Source organism: Babylonia areolata, chromosome 24 (assembly GCF_041734735.1).
Source record: "Babylonia areolata isolate BAREFJ2019XMU chromosome 24, ASM4173473v1, whole genome shotgun sequence".
Classification (NCBI taxonomy): Eukaryota; Metazoa; Mollusca; class Gastropoda; order Neogastropoda; family Buccinidae; genus Babylonia; species Babylonia areolata.
The window spans coordinates 30,386,621-30,406,620 of NC_134899.1; the positions used below are offsets into that span (position 1 = coordinate 30,386,621).

Below are 20,000 nucleotides of genomic sequence, written 5' to 3' on the forward strand. Positions count from 1 at the left end.
ACTGGCCAAATCTGACAACAACTGTGTTTCTTACAAGGTGTTCAGTGACAGATTTCTAAATGATTCCTGAACCGATTTACGTCGGATAAGTTGCAAAAGAAAGAGCTCAACACCTACTTTATAATGAGTATAAAATGAAGTGTTGATTATTTATGATGAATCTATAATCTTAATTTAAGTCACCTGAACAGGGTCAGTTTTAACGAGCTCGTCGCTGAAAATTACAAACTGCGTTAAATCAGTTTAACGTAGGCAAACATAAATGGAATAGACTTAAAGATGGAATTGCGACGATTCTGCCAGTATATAATACTTGTAGTTTACTGATCTGACAAAAAAATATCAATTAACTACGGTGAAGCAGAAACACAAGTCATTGAAAGACAGCAGGTACGCTGTGACTACAAAAATGGCGTCTGCTACAGCTCAGCTTTCGGCTTGCGCTGTGAATTGAACTAAGGTTATTTGTAGCCAGTTGAGTACTAAGGTTATTTGTAGCCAATTAAGCACTTGGCTACATCTATCTTATATATGATTTGACATTGGGGATGATAGTTCACTGCCAATGCCCAGATATCGGAGAAGTCCATTGTGTACGTAACTGCAGTCACATCAGGTGCACAACTGACTCTCTCCCACAGCGAGTATTCAAAAGGCCCCCAATGCCAGTCTTTAACGTGTTTCCATTTTACATTCTATGAAAATAATGCTTGCAAAGTTATTTCAAAATAATGAAAGAGTTATCTAGCTGTTATCTGCACTTGTTTCCCTCTGCTATTATGCTGCACGAATTTTTTTTTTTTTTTTCAATTTTTTGTCCACATATTTTTTAAATACTTTTCTGTCTTCCCGTGTGGTTGGATAGGGCAAAAATCTGTTCTGGCTCACAGGACCACATCTCAGAATGTGTGCAAGAAAGAAAAACAAAAGGTAAGATATTTGTCTCTGTCGCTTGTGACCGGTAATCTGTTCCTGATATTTTCTTTCTTTCTTTCTGGTCTATGTATTCTTCCCCGTTTTTTTCCGTTCCGCGGTTTGGTCTCCCCCCCCCACCCCCCCACCCACACACACACTTTTTGTTCCCTTTCTTTTATTTTATTAAAAAAATTTTTTTTATCGTTTCTTTTCTTCTTTCTTCTTTTTTCATTCTTTTTCTTTTTCTCATTTCCGTTCCTTTGTATTCCTTACTTCCTTCCATGTTTTTTTGTGTTTTTTTTGTTTTTGTTTTGTTTTGTTTTGTGTGTGTGTGTGTGTGTGTGTGTGTGTGTGTGTGTGTGTGTGTGTGTGTGTGTGTGTGTGTGTGTCTGTGTGTGTGGTTTGTTTCTGTCTCCATCCAGACTGTCAGACATCTTTTGGGAGCAGCATTATTTTGATTTTGTGTTTTGTATTTCTTGCTCTGAACTGTTTGTTGTTTTTCATAGATGATGAAAAGTTTTTTTCCCCCCTAAACTTATCTAATTTTTCACATATTTTTTTCTCTTGTCACATGTGTTAATGACACTGATTTTTTCCGAATATCGGATAAATGTCTCTGCTGAGATTTTCCTGTTTTGTTTTTAGTTGGGTGTATTTGTACGTTTGGCTATAACTTTAATGTCCATTCGCATGTACGAGTGGACGTTTACATGTATGTATGAACCATAATGTTTTTGCCCCGCGGTTAGGAAGTCACACTCCACTTTCGTTTGTAACTTATATGCAAAGTAGGAGTGGATTCACTTTCGTTTGTGTGGGGAATTGACAACCGCAGTGCTTTATGACTTTCTGCATTAACTTCTGTATGACTCTCTTCCTCACCTCAAGTTTGTTTTCACACACATGCAGGCACACATACATTTTTTTTAAGCACACACACAAACACCACACACACACACACTACACACACACACAACACACACACAATGCACACACACAAACACACACACACACATACACACACACTACACACACAACACACACACACACAATGCACACGTACACAAACACACACACACATACACAACACACACAATGCACGCGAACACACACACACACACACACACACACACACACACACACACACACACACACACACACACACACACACACACACACACACACACACAAAGACAAAAAACAACAACAAAAGAACCAACCAACCAAACAAAAAACAACAAAACCAGAGATACAACTTTTCCATGAAATCCATATCCCAAAGTTACGTATTTTCCTGCTGTCAAACATACCGCCCATCCAATCCCCTGCCTTCCCTCCCCAGCCCCCCCCCCCCCCCCGCCCCGCTCCCCTCGAGCTCCCCCCCCCCCACCCTCTACGGTCCCCTCCCCTTCATATTGATCCGTCCACACAGTGTAAATTTCACAATGGAGGCAGCCGAGGGAAAATACAGAAGGGACATGAAGACGAGACCGGACGAATCAAGGAAAGGCGAATCTAGACGTAGCAATAAAAGACGAGACATGACGTGACAAGACTAGAAGAGGCAAAGAGACAGAGTGTAAAAAAAAGTATATATATATATATATATACATATATATATATATGTATGTATGTATGTATGTACGTATACATACATACATACATACATACTCTCTACGATCGGCTTCGGATCCACTCTGTTCACGCATACCCAGATTCAAACACTCCACTGTTGGACCCCGTTCTTTTTCTGTCTCTGGACCTTGCATATGGAATGAACTTCCTCTTTCGCTTCGTAAGGTCTCCGCACTCAGCTCTTTCAAGTCTGGCCTTAAAACCCACCTCTTCCTAAGATAGCCTCCCTCCCCTGCCTCTTCCTTGTCTTCAGTTTCTTCAGTTTTAGAGTTATGCATGCGTGTGAATGACAGGTGCGAAAGCGCTTAGATTTGTCTCTGCATAAGATTCAGCGCAATATAATAATAATTATTATTATCATTATCATTATTATACATACAGGATTCACAAAAAGTAAAGTACCACTTAGTAATCTGCACAGTTTTCTAGGTGGGGTCATGGTGAGATGATGCTGATTTTTCGGAGAGAGAGAGAGAGAGAGAGAGAGAGAGAGAGAGAGAGAGAGAGAGAGAGAGAGAGAGAGAGAGAGTGAACAAGACAGCGTCTTTTCTGAATGTATATCCAGCTTGTTCGGAACTTTCCCTTCTTTCTTCCTTTTCTTCCTTTTCTTTCTTTCCTTCTTTTTGTTTGTTTGTGTGTCCCAATACATCTCATCCTTTCCTTCTGCGAAAGCATCTCAAACTGTTTCTGTGGCTCATAGTAGAGCATCAGGCTGAGGTTGACTCGAAGTGAAGAGACCCCAAGGGAGATAATGCCACACCGGCATCTTGGAAGAAAAAAAATTCAAGTATCGATTTCATAATTCTACAGGGAGTAGAAGTTTGCTTTTTGTTTTTTTGTTTTGTTTTCTGTCTTGCTGACTGAAAGAAAAAAAATCATCTGTGCAGGTGTATTGATTCTCTCTCTCTCTCTCTCTCTCTCTCTCTCTCTCTCTCTCTCTCTCTCTCTCTCTCTCTCTCCCTGTGTCTCTCTGGATCTTCCTAAATATTACAGTGATCATTGTAGTTCCAACCCAGTTTATTGGCTTGCTCAAAGCCTGATGAAATACGTAATCTTTTTTCTCTGTATGTACAACCGCAAGACTTACAGATATTAGAGGAACCACTGCCATTGTTTTATCTTGTTCAGGAAGTTGTGTATATTGTTAAAATACCATTTATGAGGCGTATAGGAATAAACCATTCATTCATTCATTAACTAATTCTATGTATCTGTCTAGTGGCCTGTCTGCCTGCCTGTCTGTCTATCTGTCTCTTTCAGTGTGCGCAAGTGAGTGAGTGAATATGTGAATGAGTTGAATCAATATGTGTGTGTGTGTGTGTGTGTGTGTGTGTGTGTGTGTGTGTGTGCGTGCGTGTGTGTGTGCGCGCGCACGCTCGCCTCTCGGTGTGTGTATGTGTATATGTGTATATGTGAGTGTGCATGTGCGTGTGCGTGCATGTATGTGAGTGTGCGCGCGCGCGTGTGTGCGTGTGTGTGTGTATGTGTGTGCGTGTGCGTGTGTGTGTATGTATGTTATTTTCCTTCCACAGAGGACATGAACACCACTAAATTGTTCCCGGTGTTTGTTGCCGTGTGGTGGGGTGTGGTGATCGGGGTGGAAGGAGATGGAGAGGGGAGGGGGAGGAGAGGGAGAGGGGATCGGAGGGGGAGGGGGGGAGGAGGGTAAAGGCGAAGTCGGTGAATTGCCGTTGCTGAGAAGTTGTTTATCCAGGAACCGCAGCTGAAGCCATGTCAGGCAGAACTAGCGGTCGTCTCATGTGGACAGGATGCAGTGGTCCCTCCAACTATCGTCTGTCTGTGAATCGTATGGGTGTTGTTGTTGTTTTCTGTCTGCCCTGGTTGCCAACCCATTATTTCTTGAACTTCCCTTCTACGAATTTTGCCTCCTGTGTTTATCATTTTAAATCTCCTGTTGTCTAATACACACAAGTATACAAACACACGCACGCATATATATGATTACATACACACACATACGCACGCACACATGTATACAGATATATGATGATATGTTATGGAAAACACACACACACACACACACACACACACACACACACACACACACACACACACACACACACACACACACATATATATATATATATATATATATATATCAATAAGAGACAGAGAGATAGAGGATGGGGAAGTTAAGTATGCATGCGAAATCACGAATTTCACACGAAGTCTAGCCACGAGCTGCTTATTCATTATAGGCAAACAAACAAACAAACAAACAATCACAACACCTCGCTTATCTCTTCACAACAAACATAACCACTTTTGACACTTGCCAGCATCGCGTGTTCAGTGTCGTTAAAGCCTCACAGAAGTTTCAGCTTTCCGTGCACAGAATCGTTCGTAACTATGATCACTGTGTCAGCGGTACCCTGCGGGGTTAGACGTGCTGACACCCTTTGGCGCTGCGAGCAGGGGGAACGTTGTTTTCTTCAACGTGATTGTGAGACAGTGCACGTGCGCGCCCGTGCTGTGTCATAAATCTAACCTCATCAGTGATGTCCATCAATTCATCAGTTGTGATAATATTCAATCATCCCTTGAGGATCTTTGCAAAAGATCTCTCTCTCTCTCTCTCTCTCTGTCTGCCTGTCTGTCTGTGCGCGTGCGTGCGTGTGTATGTATGTTTGTGTTTGACTCCTATTTTTTTTTATTATCCGTCTTAATCTAATCACACACACACACACACACACACACACACACACACACACACACACACACACACACACACACACACAGAGATCCACATACACATACACATATACACACGTACACACACACATACTCACCTGCTCATGCAGACATTCACCCACAGATACAAATACACATACGCATGTACACATACACACACAAATACAGACAGACAGACAGACAGACAGACAGACACACACACACACACACACACACACACACACACAGGTACGAACACACACATGCACGTACACATGCACACAGATTCAAACCCATGCCCGTCACACATACGCGCGCACACACATGCACACACATTCGCAAGTACACATACACACATGTACAGACAGACAGACAGACAACCACACACACACACACACACACACACACACACACACACACACACACACACACACACACACAAACACACAGAGAAACATAAGTACGAATACACACACATGCATGTACGCATTCACACAAATCAACACCCACGCCATTCACACACACACACACTCACACACACACACCCACACCCACACCCACCCACACACACACACACAAAGGCACGCAAGCACACACACATACATGAAACAAACAAACAAACAAGAGGCAAAGCTTTTAAGACTCACTTGTGCTTCGCGCTTTAATCATGAGGAGAAAAAAATAATAATAAAAAAATCGTTGAAAAATGTTCTGTATTAGATATGATATATAAAATAAGCTGCTTGGGAGAAAAAAGAAAAAAAAGAAGATATCTTTGCTATCCCTTGAAGCAAAAAGCAAAACATGGTAGATCTCTAGATCTGCACGAACCAGTCGAGGCCTACGACGTGCTGAAAGAAACGATCGATTCAATTTTTCTATGTTCATTCCAGTTAATTCAGTGTCCACTCTAGAATATTTATATGCAGTAAACACGTCGGTGGTGTAGTAAGTATTACTGTAAGTGTTCTGTCCAGAATTTGTATTTCTTTCCTTTTAATTGTGAACAAGAAAAACGAGATCATGTCTTCGAAGACAATCTAACTGCTAGCAGGCCAAACTCAATGGGAAACGGATTTTAGAATTTTCGGATTTCGGAACAAACCTCAACGAAATAAACCGTTAATGATTCGGAAAAAAAACGACTTAATTCAGGAGACTTACAACCTGTTATTGGTATTTATGTGAAGATTTTTTTTCATACTATGTTTAAGTCAAATTTGGCATTGGCAGACAAAGTATTTTCAGAGAAAATGGCAATGTTAAAGTTTACCATGGACACACAGACGCACAGACAGACACAGACACACACAGACACAGACACACACACACACACATCTGAACACCGGGTTAAAACATAGACTCACTTTGTTTACACAAGTGAGTCAAAAATACAAAACCCACCCACTTTCTTTGTAAGTCTTGGTGCAGTCACTCAGCAGCACCTCCTGAATGGTGAACTGGGGCAGCTCCATGTGTTCGTTGAAGTCGATGGGGTTCTGCGATATCCAGCCGTACACAATGTTCTCCATGGTGTACCCGTCTGGTCAAAAGATAACAAACAAGATATGGTGAGTTATTAAGTAGTTAGTTAGAACACAATGTTTTCCATGGTGTACCCGTCTGGTCAAAAGATAACAAACAAAATATGGTGACTGAGTTATTAAGTAGTTAGTTAGAACACAATGTTTTCCATACTGAGTTATTAAGCAGTTAGTTAGAACACAATGTTTTCCATGGTGTACCCGTCTGGTCAAAAGATAACAAACGAAACGAAACATAGTGACTGAGTTATTAAGTAGTTAGTTAGAACACAATGTTCTCCATGGTGTACCCGTCTGGTCAAAAGATAACAAACAAAATATGCTGACTGAGTTATTAAGTAGTTAGTAAGAACACAATGTTTTCTATGGTGTACCCGTCTGGTAAAAAGGTAACAAGCAAAATATGGTGATTGAATTAATAAGTAGTTAGTTATATAACACAATGTCTCCATGGTGTACCCATCTGATCAAAAGATAGCAAGCAAAGGGGAGAGTCCATTAGGTGCCAGGGAGTGTTTTCTGTTTGTTGATATTGTTGATTTGTCTTATGCACAAATACTTTCCCCCCCAAAAAAAGTTAGGATATAAATATATGGTGCTTAAATTAGAAAGTAAGGAAGGTACTAACCTTAAAAAAGGGAAGAAGAAATAACGATAACAAAATAGTAGAAAAGAGAAAAGAAACAGGAGGAAAGAAAGAAAGAAAAGAAAAAAGAAAAGAAGAGAAGGAAGAAGACGATCAGAAAGAGAAGAAGCGGGCTGAATACGAAGAAAAAGACAAAGGAGGAGGGGGTGGAGAAAGAGGAATAAGAGGGAAGATAAGAAAGGAGGAGAAAAAGGGAGAGGAGAAGGAGGAGGAGGCAGAGAAAGAAGACGACGTGAAAGAGAAGAGGAATAAACAGGAGAAAGAGGAGGAGAAAAAAAAGGAGCAGAAAGAGGAGGAGAAGAAATAGGAGAAACATGAGGAGAACGAAGAGGAGGAAAGGAGAAGGAAGAGGAGGAGGTGGACAAAAAGAAGGGGGAGATATAGAAGGACAAAGAAGAGGAGACAGGGAAGAGAAGGAAGAGGAGAAATAGGAAAAGGAGGAGGAGGAATTGAAATAAAACCAGTCAGAAAAAACCCCACATCTTTTTGAAAACGATTATGCATAGACCTTCCATGTCCTTCCAATGACATTCAGCTATAAGCCATGCAATCTCTCTCTCTGTGTGTGTGTGTGTGTGTGTGTGTGTGTGTGTGTGTGTGTTTGTGTGTGTGTGTGTGTGTGTGTGTGTGTGTGTGTGTGTGTGTGTGTGTGTGTGTGTGTGTGTGTGTGTGTGTGTGTGTGTGTGTAATTAAGTAATGTAATACTCGTAGTCTTTGAATCTGGTTTATACTATTGTGCGTTAAATCTTTTATGTTTCTTGTGCGGCGCTTTTGAGCTCCCTTTAACTCACTCAGTACGGCCAGTCCTCTCTTCTCTTCTATACAGACCCCTCGGATGTCCAGTGGGTGTCTGAATGACCCAACCTTTAGCTTCCGTCGTCAGAATTGTGGTATTCTTTGTCAACATTCACCTCTTCAGTATAAGAGCCTTCCGCTTGCAATATTTTGATGATGGTAATTGGGGTGGAACGCTGTTAACGTCGTCTCTTTTCGCCGTTCGTATGGAGAGAGTTAACGAAGGGAGGAAAGCGCTCACCAAATATTCATTATCATCATCATTATCGTTGATTATAAAGAGGAGAAGTGGACTCACAACTGGCGATGAGGATGGGGCATTTCTGGCTGTCCAAGGGGTACTTCTGTAACCCCATGTGGCACGACAGTGTCACGGACAGCCTGCAACACACACACACACACACACACACACACACACACACACACACATGATTACACACATACAGACACAGACACACACACACACACGCACATACACAACATTTATCCTTAGCCACCTCTTCACTCTTGTTCTTCTCTCTCTCTCTCTCTCTCTCTCTCTCTCTGTTTCTGTCATTTTCTCTTTCTCACTCAATCTTTTTTATATATCTTTTTTTCTCTCCCTCTCTCTTACTCGCCCTCCTCTCTCTCAATCGGTAACTTACCACCCCTGTCTCAGTCACTCACTCTCTCTCTCTTGTGCCATTGTAATTGTTTTCTCATGTGACATATTTCTCTTAACCCTTTCACCGCCAAGCTCGCATTTATGCACAGGCGTGGTAGAGGACCCATGTCCCTGAAAGGTGACCATTCATTGGTCTGTTATCCATGAACCTACTGCTCTCAATGTTCGGTGGTAGGATAGGCCATATTTTCTATACATCGCAGGGGGAATCCCCAGCTATATTCTTAGCCACTGTCTTTTCTGTGTTTATACCACAAGGGAATTGTGTACTCTAAATTGACTGGCGGTGAAAGGGTTAATGTTTATTCAAACAAGTGTGTGTTTTTTTGTTCAACTCCCTTCAAAGGGGGTGTGCCCTGATGAATGAATTATCCGTACTCCCCTTACTCCCCCCTCTAAATCTTTTCGCCACTCATTCCCTCTATCATTCTCTCTCCCTCTCACCTTCCTTCTCTCTAATCCCCGCCCCCCTCCTCTCACTCGCTCTGTATCTCTCCCCGACCTCCTCCTCCCTGTCTCTGTCTGTCTGTCTGTCTGTCAGTTTTGTCTCTGTCTCTCTCTCAAGATTCATTTCGAATTTTTGTTTCTTTATCTACCTTACCCCCGTTCATCTTCTATCCTTCCCCCCTCATGACTCGCTCTCTCCCTATCCCCCCTCCCACCTCTCTCTTCTCACCACCGCCCCCTTCCCCACCCCTCACTCACCTCAAGCTGTAGTCAAATCGTTGTTTTTGAGAGCCCGCCCCACCCCCTATCTCTCTCTCCCCCCCCCCCTCCTTCCTCCTGTTTCTGTCCTGTCTTTTGTCTTGTCACATTTCTTGTGCCTTCTCTTATATCGTCTCCTTTCGCCTGGTCTCTTCTCTCAGCTCGTCATGTCTTGTCTTGTCTCGTCTCGTCTCGTCTTGTCTTGTCTCTTGTCTGTTGCACTGTCTTGTCTTGTGTCGTCTTGTGTCGTCGTGTCTCGTCTCGTCTCGTCTCGTCTCGTCTCGTCTTGTCTTGTCTTGTCTCGTCTCGTCTCGTCTTGTCTTGTCTCTTGTCTGTTGCACTGTCTTGTCTTGTGTCGTCGTGTCTCGTCTCGTCTTGTCTTGTCTCTTGTCTGTTGCACTGTCTTGTCTCGTCTTGTCTTGTCTCGTCTCGTCTCGTCTCGTCGTGTCTTGTCTCTTGTCTGTTGCACTGTCGTGTCTCGTCTCGTCTCGTCTCGTCTCGTCTTGTCTTGTCTCGTCTCGTCTCGTCTTGTCGTGTCTTGTCTCTTGTCTGTTGCACTGTCTTGTCTTGTGTCGTGTCTCGTCTCGTCTCGTCGTGTCTTGTCTCTTGTCTGTTGCACTGTCTTGTCTCGTCTTGTATTGTGTCGTCTTGTACTGTGTCGTCTCGTCTCCTCTTGTTTTGTTTTGTCTTGTCTTGTGTCCTCGTGTCGCTTGTGTTGTTGTCTTGTCTCGTCTCGTTTTGTCTTGTCTGGTCTCTTGTCTGTTGCACTGTTTTGACTTCTCTTGTCCCGTCCTGTCTCACCTCCTGCTGCAGTAGATGGTGCCGATCCGATACGTGTCTCGTAGTATCTCTTGCCTCTAGTCATGTCCTGTCTCGTCTCATCTCGCCTTGTCTTGTCTCGGGTCGGCCCAGAAAGTCTTGTCTCTTGCCTTGCCTTGTCTTGTGTTGTCTCGTGTCCTGTCCTGTCCTGTCTTGTCTTGTCTCTCCCTGTCTCATCCACCTTATGCTGTAGTGGACGGTGCCGTTCCGGTACAAGCGCATCAGCCTTGTCTTGTCTCGTTTCATCTCGTCTTGTCTCATGTCTTGTCTTGTCTCTTGTCCTGTCCTGTTCCTCGTCATGTCCTGTCTCAATCACCTCATGCTGAAGTAGATGGTGCCGTTCCGGTACAGGTGCACCAGCCTGTCCTGTCTCGCTTCTCTTGTCTTGTCTCGTCCTCGTCTTGTCTGCTGCACTGTCCCTGTCCTGTCCTGTCCTGTCTGACCTGATGCTGTGGTAGGTGGTGCCGTTCCGGTAGAGGTGCATCAGCTTGCCTTGTATCTTCTCTCGTCTCTTCATTGCCTCTTGTCATGTCCTGTCTCGTGTCGGTCTTGCCTCTGTCACGTCTTGTCATGTCTCTAGTCTTGTCTTGTCTTGTCTTGTCTGGTCTCTTTGCCTTGTCCTGTCTGACCCACCGCATGCTGTAGTAGATGGTGCCGTTCCGGTAGAGGTGCATCAGGCGGTTGGGCACGGTGACGTCGTGGAAGGCGCCCTTCTTCTCGTTGCGGAAGAAGGTGTCGGGCACCCACACCTTCTTCATCAGCCGCGTGTCCAGCTCCAGCCACTCCGTGCGGGAGTGGTTGATGAACTGCAGGCGGGGGTCCACCCACCGCTGCCTCAGGTAGATGTTGAGTGAGTAGTCCTGTGGCCAAAGTTGTTGGGTTATTTTATTTTATTTTATTTTTATTTTTTTTGGGGGGGGGGTGTGGAGTGGAGGGGTGGAGGGGGAGCGGGGGTGGGGGGCGTGGAGGGGGTGGGGAAGGGGGGAGGGGGACAACATAAGGTGAAACAGAAAGCTTTACAGTGTAATTACGCGTTTCGAAGCTACGTGGAATATTTTTTTAATAAAGGTTGTTTTTTTGTTGTTGTTTTTTTTGGTTGTTTATTTCAATCTGGCCTCAAAATGCGTCTGCGATGAAGCTGTGAAAGAAACATAATAATTATAAAGACCCATCTCATGCAAGAGAGACTATTGTTTCAGTAATTGTCACCATCTATCAAGACCCAGCATCTTAATGTTCTTGAAATAAGTAAGATTTAAAAAAACAAAAACAAAAAACAACAACAAATAAACAAAACAAAACAACAACAACAACAACAAAAACCAACAACGTACAATTATTAAACTTGCAAAATACGATTTTGAGATGAAACGACTCCCATACTGTAAGTCAGCTTTAGAAACCCTTTCATTTGGGCCGCTTGCCACAATTCATCATCAGTTGTCATCATCGTTCAAATGATGTGAGCGATAAAATCATCAACAGCAGAAACTGGTTTGACCCAGTCACTTAAAACAGAGCGCAAACCAATAAGTGAACTTATATGCGTAATAGATGTGAAGCGAAATTATTACTAATGAGATAAGCTCGCAAAAGATGTAAAGAGAAATTATTATTGAGAAGATAAGTTCGCAAAGGACGGAAAGAGAAATTGTCATTGGGGGGATAAATTCTCAACAACAATAAAATTTTCACCATGAAAAAAGTTCGCAAAGGATACAGAGATAAATTAGAACGAAAGAGATAAGTTCGCAAAAGAAGCAAAAAGGGGGAAAAAAAAAACCCAACAACAACAACAAAAACCCGGAAATTTTTAACACGAACCGAACAAGCCAATCTGTAACAAATGGAATTACTCCAAGAAAATAAAACTGGAAGAAAATGGGATTAGAGCAAACCGTGATTGATGCTGAAAGGGAGGCAAGAAGGAAAATTGAGAAAAGGGGAGGGAATATCTTCTGCTGGGGAACACTGAAGCAGTTCTCCCCTGTGAGACGAAATGTCTGGCAAGTATAAACGACCTCTGAGGGTATCGCCTGAAGGCTGTGTGAATAAGATTAACTGCCAGCGAGACAGTCTGTGAGCGCCGGTTTAATCTGATAAATATCCTGTCTCTGACAGTTCCAGTTATTTAAAAGTTGAGGATCGAAGAAATAAGAGAGAAAGGGACGGGAAGAAAGATTTGGAAGAAGGGGAGGAGAAGGAGAAGGAGAGGAAAAGTCAAGGAGTGCTGACTAGTTCATGATATGTGCGACATCATAATAATTATCTGCTGGGATTAAAAAGAAAGAAGCACATGTCTGACCAACGGATAGACCCAACATGCTGGTCAGGTTTTGAGAGCCAACCAAATTCTGAAAACAACACCAACAATAAAAGAAGACAGAAAGAAAGACAGAAAGAAAGAAAGAAAGAAAGAATGGGACAATGTGTGTGTGTGTGTGTGTGTGTGTGTGTGTGTGTGTGTGTTATTGAAGCTAACAGCATTGGCTTTAAGATTTGTTGTAAAATAGCTCAACGTCGAGACACTTAACCTAATGCAGCGCTTCAGTTGTTTTTTTTTTGCCAAGGCCTTGTGTTGAAAGAGGGCTTCTTTTCTTCATCGAATGAACTATTGATTGTTTGTGGTGTAACAGGTTCCCGAAAATTGAAAGATAATCTCCCTGTTTAGCTCTTCCGGCATTAATTTTCTTGGTAACAATCGCCCTTTCGAGCTTTTACATGTTAATATTTCTGCGTAATGATTGTCCACTGTGTTTACTCATAACTCCCTTTGCATACTTTGTGAATTCCCCGTTTGCATTATTCGTTATTCACTATGTTTTCAATCGTTCAGTTCAAGCGGTTGTTTAATGTTAACGATGCCAAGTTAACTTTCTTTCGATGTGTGTGTGTGTGTGTGTGTGTGTGTGCTGGGCGGGACACCCGATGGACTTTTAATTCTAGGAATCTGGCTTCGAATCCCAGCAGTGCCTGGTGGGTTAAATGTGGAGATTTTTTTTCCTTCTCCAAGATCAACACAAGTGCAGACCTGCTAGTAGTGAACGTCCATAGTGTATGCACACATGCAGAACAAATACGTACGTTGTAGATCCCGTTATTCATGTCAGTGTTGGTTGTGTTATGAACACATTAACACACCAAGCGTACACGCCTCCGAAAACAGAGTATGGGTGCCTAATAATTGCCGGGGTGAAAACGGCCATACACGTAAAATCCCACACGTATGTCTAACGACTAAAATGTGACAGTTGAAGTTCACGCGCCCACAATCACACGCATACACACACACACACACACACACACACACACGCACGCACGCACGCACGCACGCACACACACACACACACTCACAAATCAAACAAACAAACGCTGCACGTGCACACTGTCTGTGCGACAGGACAGACTGACAGACAGACAGACCGATCACTCACCATGGACTGTTCGTTGATGGTGTCGATGCTGAGCACGTGGATCTGTACCGCCACTTTGGTGGCGTGATCTGCAACAAATCCACGTCAGTTCCGGTCATGCCGATGACATATCAGGTGACATCCATCCACGGTCACAGTTTGGAGAGGGGGGAAGGCGCGCGCGGGGGGTGGGAGTGGGGGGGGGGGGGACGGGGGCGCGGGTAAGTGGGGGGGGGAGGGGCAGAGGTTGGGTGCGGGAGATATGGTGGTGACATATCACGTGGCATCTATCCAGGGTCACAATTTGGAAAGAAGGGGAAGATGGTTGTTGCGATAATGATCACCATTTTCGTAAAGAAAGTATCATTTTTGAAATGTATCTATGTATCTGTGTATTTCTGCATATGTCTATGTATCTGTGCACATATATATATATAGAGAGAGACATACATACATACATATATGCTTTCTCAGGCACGATCTAAGTGGTTCCGAGTGGGTCAAGGGAACAGGGGTGGCTTTGTTCCAGCTAATTACCGCTACACATTCACCCTGTCTCTTTGTACGCTATAAGAAACACTAACGAACAAACAAAGAAACAGACAAACAAACGCGCCACACACAAAAACTCGAGAGAAATAAAAAGGTATTCATTCAGCACTAGCCTTCAGCTCTTTCATTATTTTGATTTTCGAACAGAATTTTTCATAAAATTAATTGTCATCACTGTCAGCGCAGTCCATGACATTTTGAGAGGTTTATCACGGGCCACCACTTTCAATTATCAGCTCTTTTTTTTTTTTTATAAATATTTCCTTCGTTATGCAATGAACGCAATTCAAACGTTGCCTAAAGCTGAGAAGACATAAGGACGAGTTAGTTAGCAAGGGTTAACTCTCTCCATACGAACGCCGAAAGAGACGACGTTAACAGCGTTTCATCCCAATTACCATCATCAAAATATTGCAAGCGGAAGGCTCTTATACTGAAGAGGTGAATGTTGACAAAGAATACCACAGTTCTGACGACGGAAGCTAAAGGTTGGGTCATTGAGACACCCACTGGACATCCGAGGGGTCTGTGTAGAGGAGAAGAGAGGACTGGCCGTACTGAGTGAGTTAAAGGTTCCATAGCCTTTTACGGGCTATCGGGGCAGTGAATTCATGTCCACTGCTTCAGGGGCTCGGCATAGGAAGGGGGAAGCCTAATCCTCTCATTCCGTCCTTTTGACCTTCTTCCCTAACCGAAGTCAGGTACCCATTTCAAACGCGGGTGGGGTGAGGAAATTCGGAGTAAAGTGCGTTTCCCGAGGAAGCAACACCATTCCGAATCTGTGCCTCAACCCTTGGTGAACATTTTGCATTTGTATTCCTTTTTTTATCACAGCAGATTTCTCTGTGTGAAATTCGGGCTGCTCTTCCCAGGGAGAGCGCGTCGCTATACTACAGCGCCACCCATTTTTTTTGTATTTTTTCCTGCGTGTAGCTTTATTTGTTTTTCCTATCGAAGTGGATTTTTCTACAGAATTTTGCCAGGAACAACCCTTTTGCTGCCGTGGGTTTTTTAACGTGCGCTAAGTGCATGCTGCCCACGGGACCTCGGTTTATCGTCTCATCCGAATGACTAGCGCCCAGACCACCACTCAAGGTCTAGTGGAGGGGGAGAAAATATCGTCGGCTGAGTCGTGGTTCGAACCAGCGCGCTCAGATTCTCTCGCTTCCTAGGCGGACGCGTTACCTCTAGGCCATCACTCCACACCAGAAGTCCAACGCCTTACCGATTTTACCACGGCACATCCTCCATATATGTGTTTGTACATAAGTATATATATAAAAGCAGTATAGCAAAGATAAGAAAAAGAGCGCAGATAGGGTAGGTAGTAAGAGACTGACAGAGAGAGAGAGAGAGAGAGAGAGAGAGAGAGAGAGACAGAGACAGAGACAGAGACAGAGAGACAGAGGGAGAGAGAGAGAGAGAGGTGGGTGACAGTTGACTGGCAAAGTTTAGCGAGTGTCGAGCTTTTGTACTATTCACTGCTCTGTTGGGAATCGGTGTAAATGACTGATTGGCAGAGAGAGAGACTCCCCGAGATTGTGTGTGTGTGTGTGTGTGTGTGTGTGTGTGTGTACGTGCACGCGCGCGACTGTGTGCGTCGCGTATATAAAATTGTGTGTGTGTGTGTGTGTGTGTGTGTGTGTGTGTGTGTGTGTGTGTGTGTGTGTGTGTGTGTGTGTCTGTGTCTGTGTCTGTGTCTGTGTGTCTGTGTGTGAGTGTGCATGTTTCTTGCCACTTATGTGTGTGTGACTGAGCGAGTGCGCACGTGTGCGTGTGCGCGCGTGTTTGTGTGCGCACATGCACGTGCACGTGTGTGAATGTGTGAATGCGTGTGTATGTGCACGCGTCTGCGTCAGTGCTTCCGTGAATGTGTGTGCATGTCTATAAATGTGTGAGAAGGGTGTGCAGGGAGGGAGGAAGGGACGGGGGGACCTCTAGAAAGACGAGGAGATGGATATCGCCTGGCTGGTTCTTAGTTCAGTCCTGTCAGGTTGGCTGGGTACCACAGTCTGGGTTCCCTGTGGCCACTCCATCACTGGTACCTGTGGTAACGCCTAGAGGGACCTGGGAATAACGCCACCCAGACAGAGAAAACAGAGAGAGAGACAGAGACAGAGAGTCAGAGAGAAAGAGAGACTTTCACACTTTGACACTTAATATCACTGGCCATGAGGTCGTTACGGCATGGGTAAATGCATCAATATAGTAAAAAAAAAAAAAAAGAAGAAAAAAAGAAGAAGAATATGATCGGAACAGATGTGTGTGTGTGTGTGTGTATGTGTGTGGGTGTGGGTGTGTGTGTGACAGACAGACAGACAGAGAAAGAGACACAGAGAGAGACAGAGAGACAGAGTTTCCAAATTCACAAAGGAGACATGGTGCACTTCACTATCATTGTCGTTGTCCGCTGAAAGGTGAAGGACGGAAGGAGGGGGTTGTGAGGCCGTGAGGTGGGGGTGGGGGTGGGGGTGGGGGTGGGGGAGGGGTTGTGGGGGTAGAATTTGGGGCTGAAGCGTGGGGGATGAGGTGGGAGCGGAGGTTGAGGAGGAGCGAGTAGGTGTAGGTTAAGGGGTGGTAGTCACTGTGGGTATTGGACAGGACTTCGACTCCTTGATGGACTGTTCGAGGTGAAGGGTTAGGGAAGGAGGATGAAGAGGAACTGGGGGTGGGGGGTGGTGTGGGGGAGTGGGAGGACGTAGAAGGGTATTGTCTGATTGTTTTTCTGTCTCTGTCTCTCTCTGTGTCTTTGCCTTCAACTTGGCTTGAGTTTGTTTTAGTGGTAAGGTTTGTCTGTCTTTCTGGCTGTATTTATTGTACTGTATTGAATGGTATTGTACGGTATTTTATTGCATGTAATATGGAATTGTGTTGTGTGTTGTATTGTATTGTATTGTATTGCACTGCATCACTTCTTGTCACACCATGTTTCTCTGTATGAAATTCTGGCTCTCTCCCGGGAAAAAGCGAGTTCGTCGCCACAGTGCATCGCTACTCCTATTTTGTTTCTTTTCTTTTTTTCTTTTTAAAAAATTCTGTCTGCATTAAGTGTATTTGTTTTACTATCGCAGAGGTTCGCTAAGGACAGCCCCTTGGTGACGTGCACGAAATGCATGCTGCACGCAGGACTTAGATTTATCGTCTCATCCGAAAGACTCGCGCCCATGCCAACACTCAAGATCTAGTGGAAGGGAGGGGAGGGGTGGGAGGGGGGCGGGGGGTGGGGTGGGGGGGGGGGGTTGTAAAATTCCCGGTCCGTATACGGTACTAAAATCTATGGACACAAGCTTTCGGCTGTCTGTCTGTCTGTCTGTCTGTCCGCTTGTTCTTCCATTGTACCAAGGCTTTCTCGTCGCCTTCCTCCTCTCTGTTCTTCTCTTGCCCCCCCCCCACTCTCTTTCTCTCTCTCTAAATTTTTGTCTGTCTGTCTGTCTGTGTGTCTCTGTCTCTATTTATCTCTCCTTTTCTTTCTCTTTCATGTACGCTTATTCCACTCTCCTCATTAGAGGAATGTTTCTCCATCTCTCTTCTCTCTCTCTCTCTCTGTCCTTGATCTCTCCCTCTCATGTATGTTTGTTTCACTTCCCTTGTTAACAAAGAAACGTCATTCCCGTCTTTCTGTTTGTATATGTATATGGTATCTGTCTGTGTCTTTGTCAACGCCTCTGTCTGACTGTTCCTCCTCTTTATCGTTCTCCCTGTCTTTCTCTCGCTTCCTTCTCTTCTCTCTCCCTTTGCCAACACAGAGACAAACACACAACGACAGAGAGACAAACACACACACACGCACGCACGCACGCACGCACACACACACACACACACACACACACACACACACACACACACACAGAATGCAGACATCTGCAGAAAGAAGAAGAAAAAAAGAATGACTGGCTGTGGGATGAAGGAAAGAGACAGAAGACAAGAGACAGAAAGGCTGAGGGGGTCGCTCCACCCTCTGTGTGTGTGTGTGTGTGTGTGTGTGTCATAATGGTTCATCTTCTGTCTTGCTGTCCGAGCAGTAGCCAGGAACAGTGCATCATCATAAAACTCGTGGCGGAAGTATCACCAAGGGACACGCAGCGGCTGCTGAAGGTGCAGAAACTACTGTATGGGAGAGGGGGGTGAGGGGGGGAGGGGGGTTAGGGGGCGGGGAGGTGGGGTCGGTCGGGGTGTGTGTGGGGGTGTGTGTGGGGGTTGGGGGGGGGGGGGGGTTGCCATACACGAGCCAAGAGAGCCACAAAGAGGACGTTGAGACCTAAGAAGATGGACGTCTAGTGTCTATCAGCACCCCCCTCCCTCCTGCCCCCGCGCTCCTATATATGTCTATCTATCTATCTATCTATCTATCTATCTGTCTGTCTGTCTGTCTGTCTGTCTGTCTCTCTGTCTCTGTACGTATATCTATATAATTATGTATATCATATATCTCTGTGTGTCTATCTATCTATCTGTCTATCTACCTACCTACCTATCTATCTATCTATCTATCTATCTATCTGTCTGTCTCTCTGTCTCTGTCTCTGTACGTGTATATATATATAAAATTATGTATCTTACATATCTCTGTGTGTCTATCTATCTATCTATCACTCTCTCTCTGTGTCCCTGTCTCTCTTTCTCTATATCCCTCTGTCTCCCTCTCTGTCTGCCGGTTTAAGGGCTCGAGGTACTGCTGTTGGAGGGACGTGTGTTTCTGTGAACACAGCCCTGATGGATTTCATTTTTATTTATTTTTATTTATTTATTTTTTTTTTTTTTTTTTTTTTTTTACCAAGTTGCCTGATGTGGCGGCCGTTGGATAAAACCATAGAATTTGGTGAGGTCTGAAGTCACGTGTGTCCAGAGTGCAATCACTGTTTAAGAGGAACCTTCCATCAGGACAATAACAAGGTGGCCGGACTGAATAAAACACATTGCATTGCATTGCATTGTATTGTATTGTATTGCATTATATTGTATTGTATTGCATTGCACTGCATTACTCTGTGTCATAAATCGGGCTGCTCTCCCCTAAGGATGAGCGCATCGCCACAGTGCGGCGCCACCCACATTTGTTTTTTCCTTCATTTTATTTTTGTCATAATTATCTCCAAGTGTATTTGATTTTACTGTCGAAGTGAAAATTTCTGCAGAATTTTGCCAGGGGCAACCCTTTCCTTGCCGTAGTTTTTTTTATTTTTTATTTTTATTTTTTTATATAAGCGCTGAGTGCATGCTGCACACGGGACATCGGTTAATGGTCTTATCCGAAAGACGTGTATCCCAATAAAACGAACATCAACTTACCGAACAAGATCAGCAAGAGAGAGGGAGAGAGAGAGACAGAGACAGACAGACAGACAGAGAGACAGACAGAGAGAGAAAGAGACAGACAGACAGACTGAGAGACAGACAGACAAACAGAGAGAGAGACAGACAGACAGACAGACAGGTAGAGAGAGAGAGAGAGAGCTCCAGACATCAGCAGACGTAGGCAAAGATTTACACGCGAGACTTTATTCAACGGAAGGGGGCGAGAAGGTGCGGAAGGGGTGGGGGTAGGGGTGGGGGGTGCGGTACGGGTCTTCCCTAAAAAAAATTGAAAAGAAAACTTGAGCTGAGCTGGTTGCCCTGGAGAC

At 44.3% G+C, this 20,000-nt stretch overlaps 1 protein-coding gene across 1 annotated transcript in view; it reads right to left on the bottom strand.

Moving 5' to 3' along the window:
* LOC143298939 (glycine receptor subunit alpha-2-like) overlaps nt 1-20,000 on the bottom strand; it is a 62,138-nt gene that overhangs the window by 12,497 nt on the left and 29,641 nt on the right. The window contains exons 4-7 of the mRNA XM_076611977.1: nt 13,849-13,916; nt 11,048-11,274; nt 8,525-8,607; nt 6,650-6,784 (exon numbers count right to left, since the gene is read on the bottom strand). Of these exons, the coding sequence (XP_076468092.1) occupies nt 6,650-6,784; nt 8,525-8,607; nt 11,048-11,274; nt 13,849-13,916 (513 nt within the window). The remainder of the gene's footprint in view (nt 1-6,649; nt 6,785-8,524; nt 8,608-11,047; nt 11,275-13,848; nt 13,917-20,000) is intronic.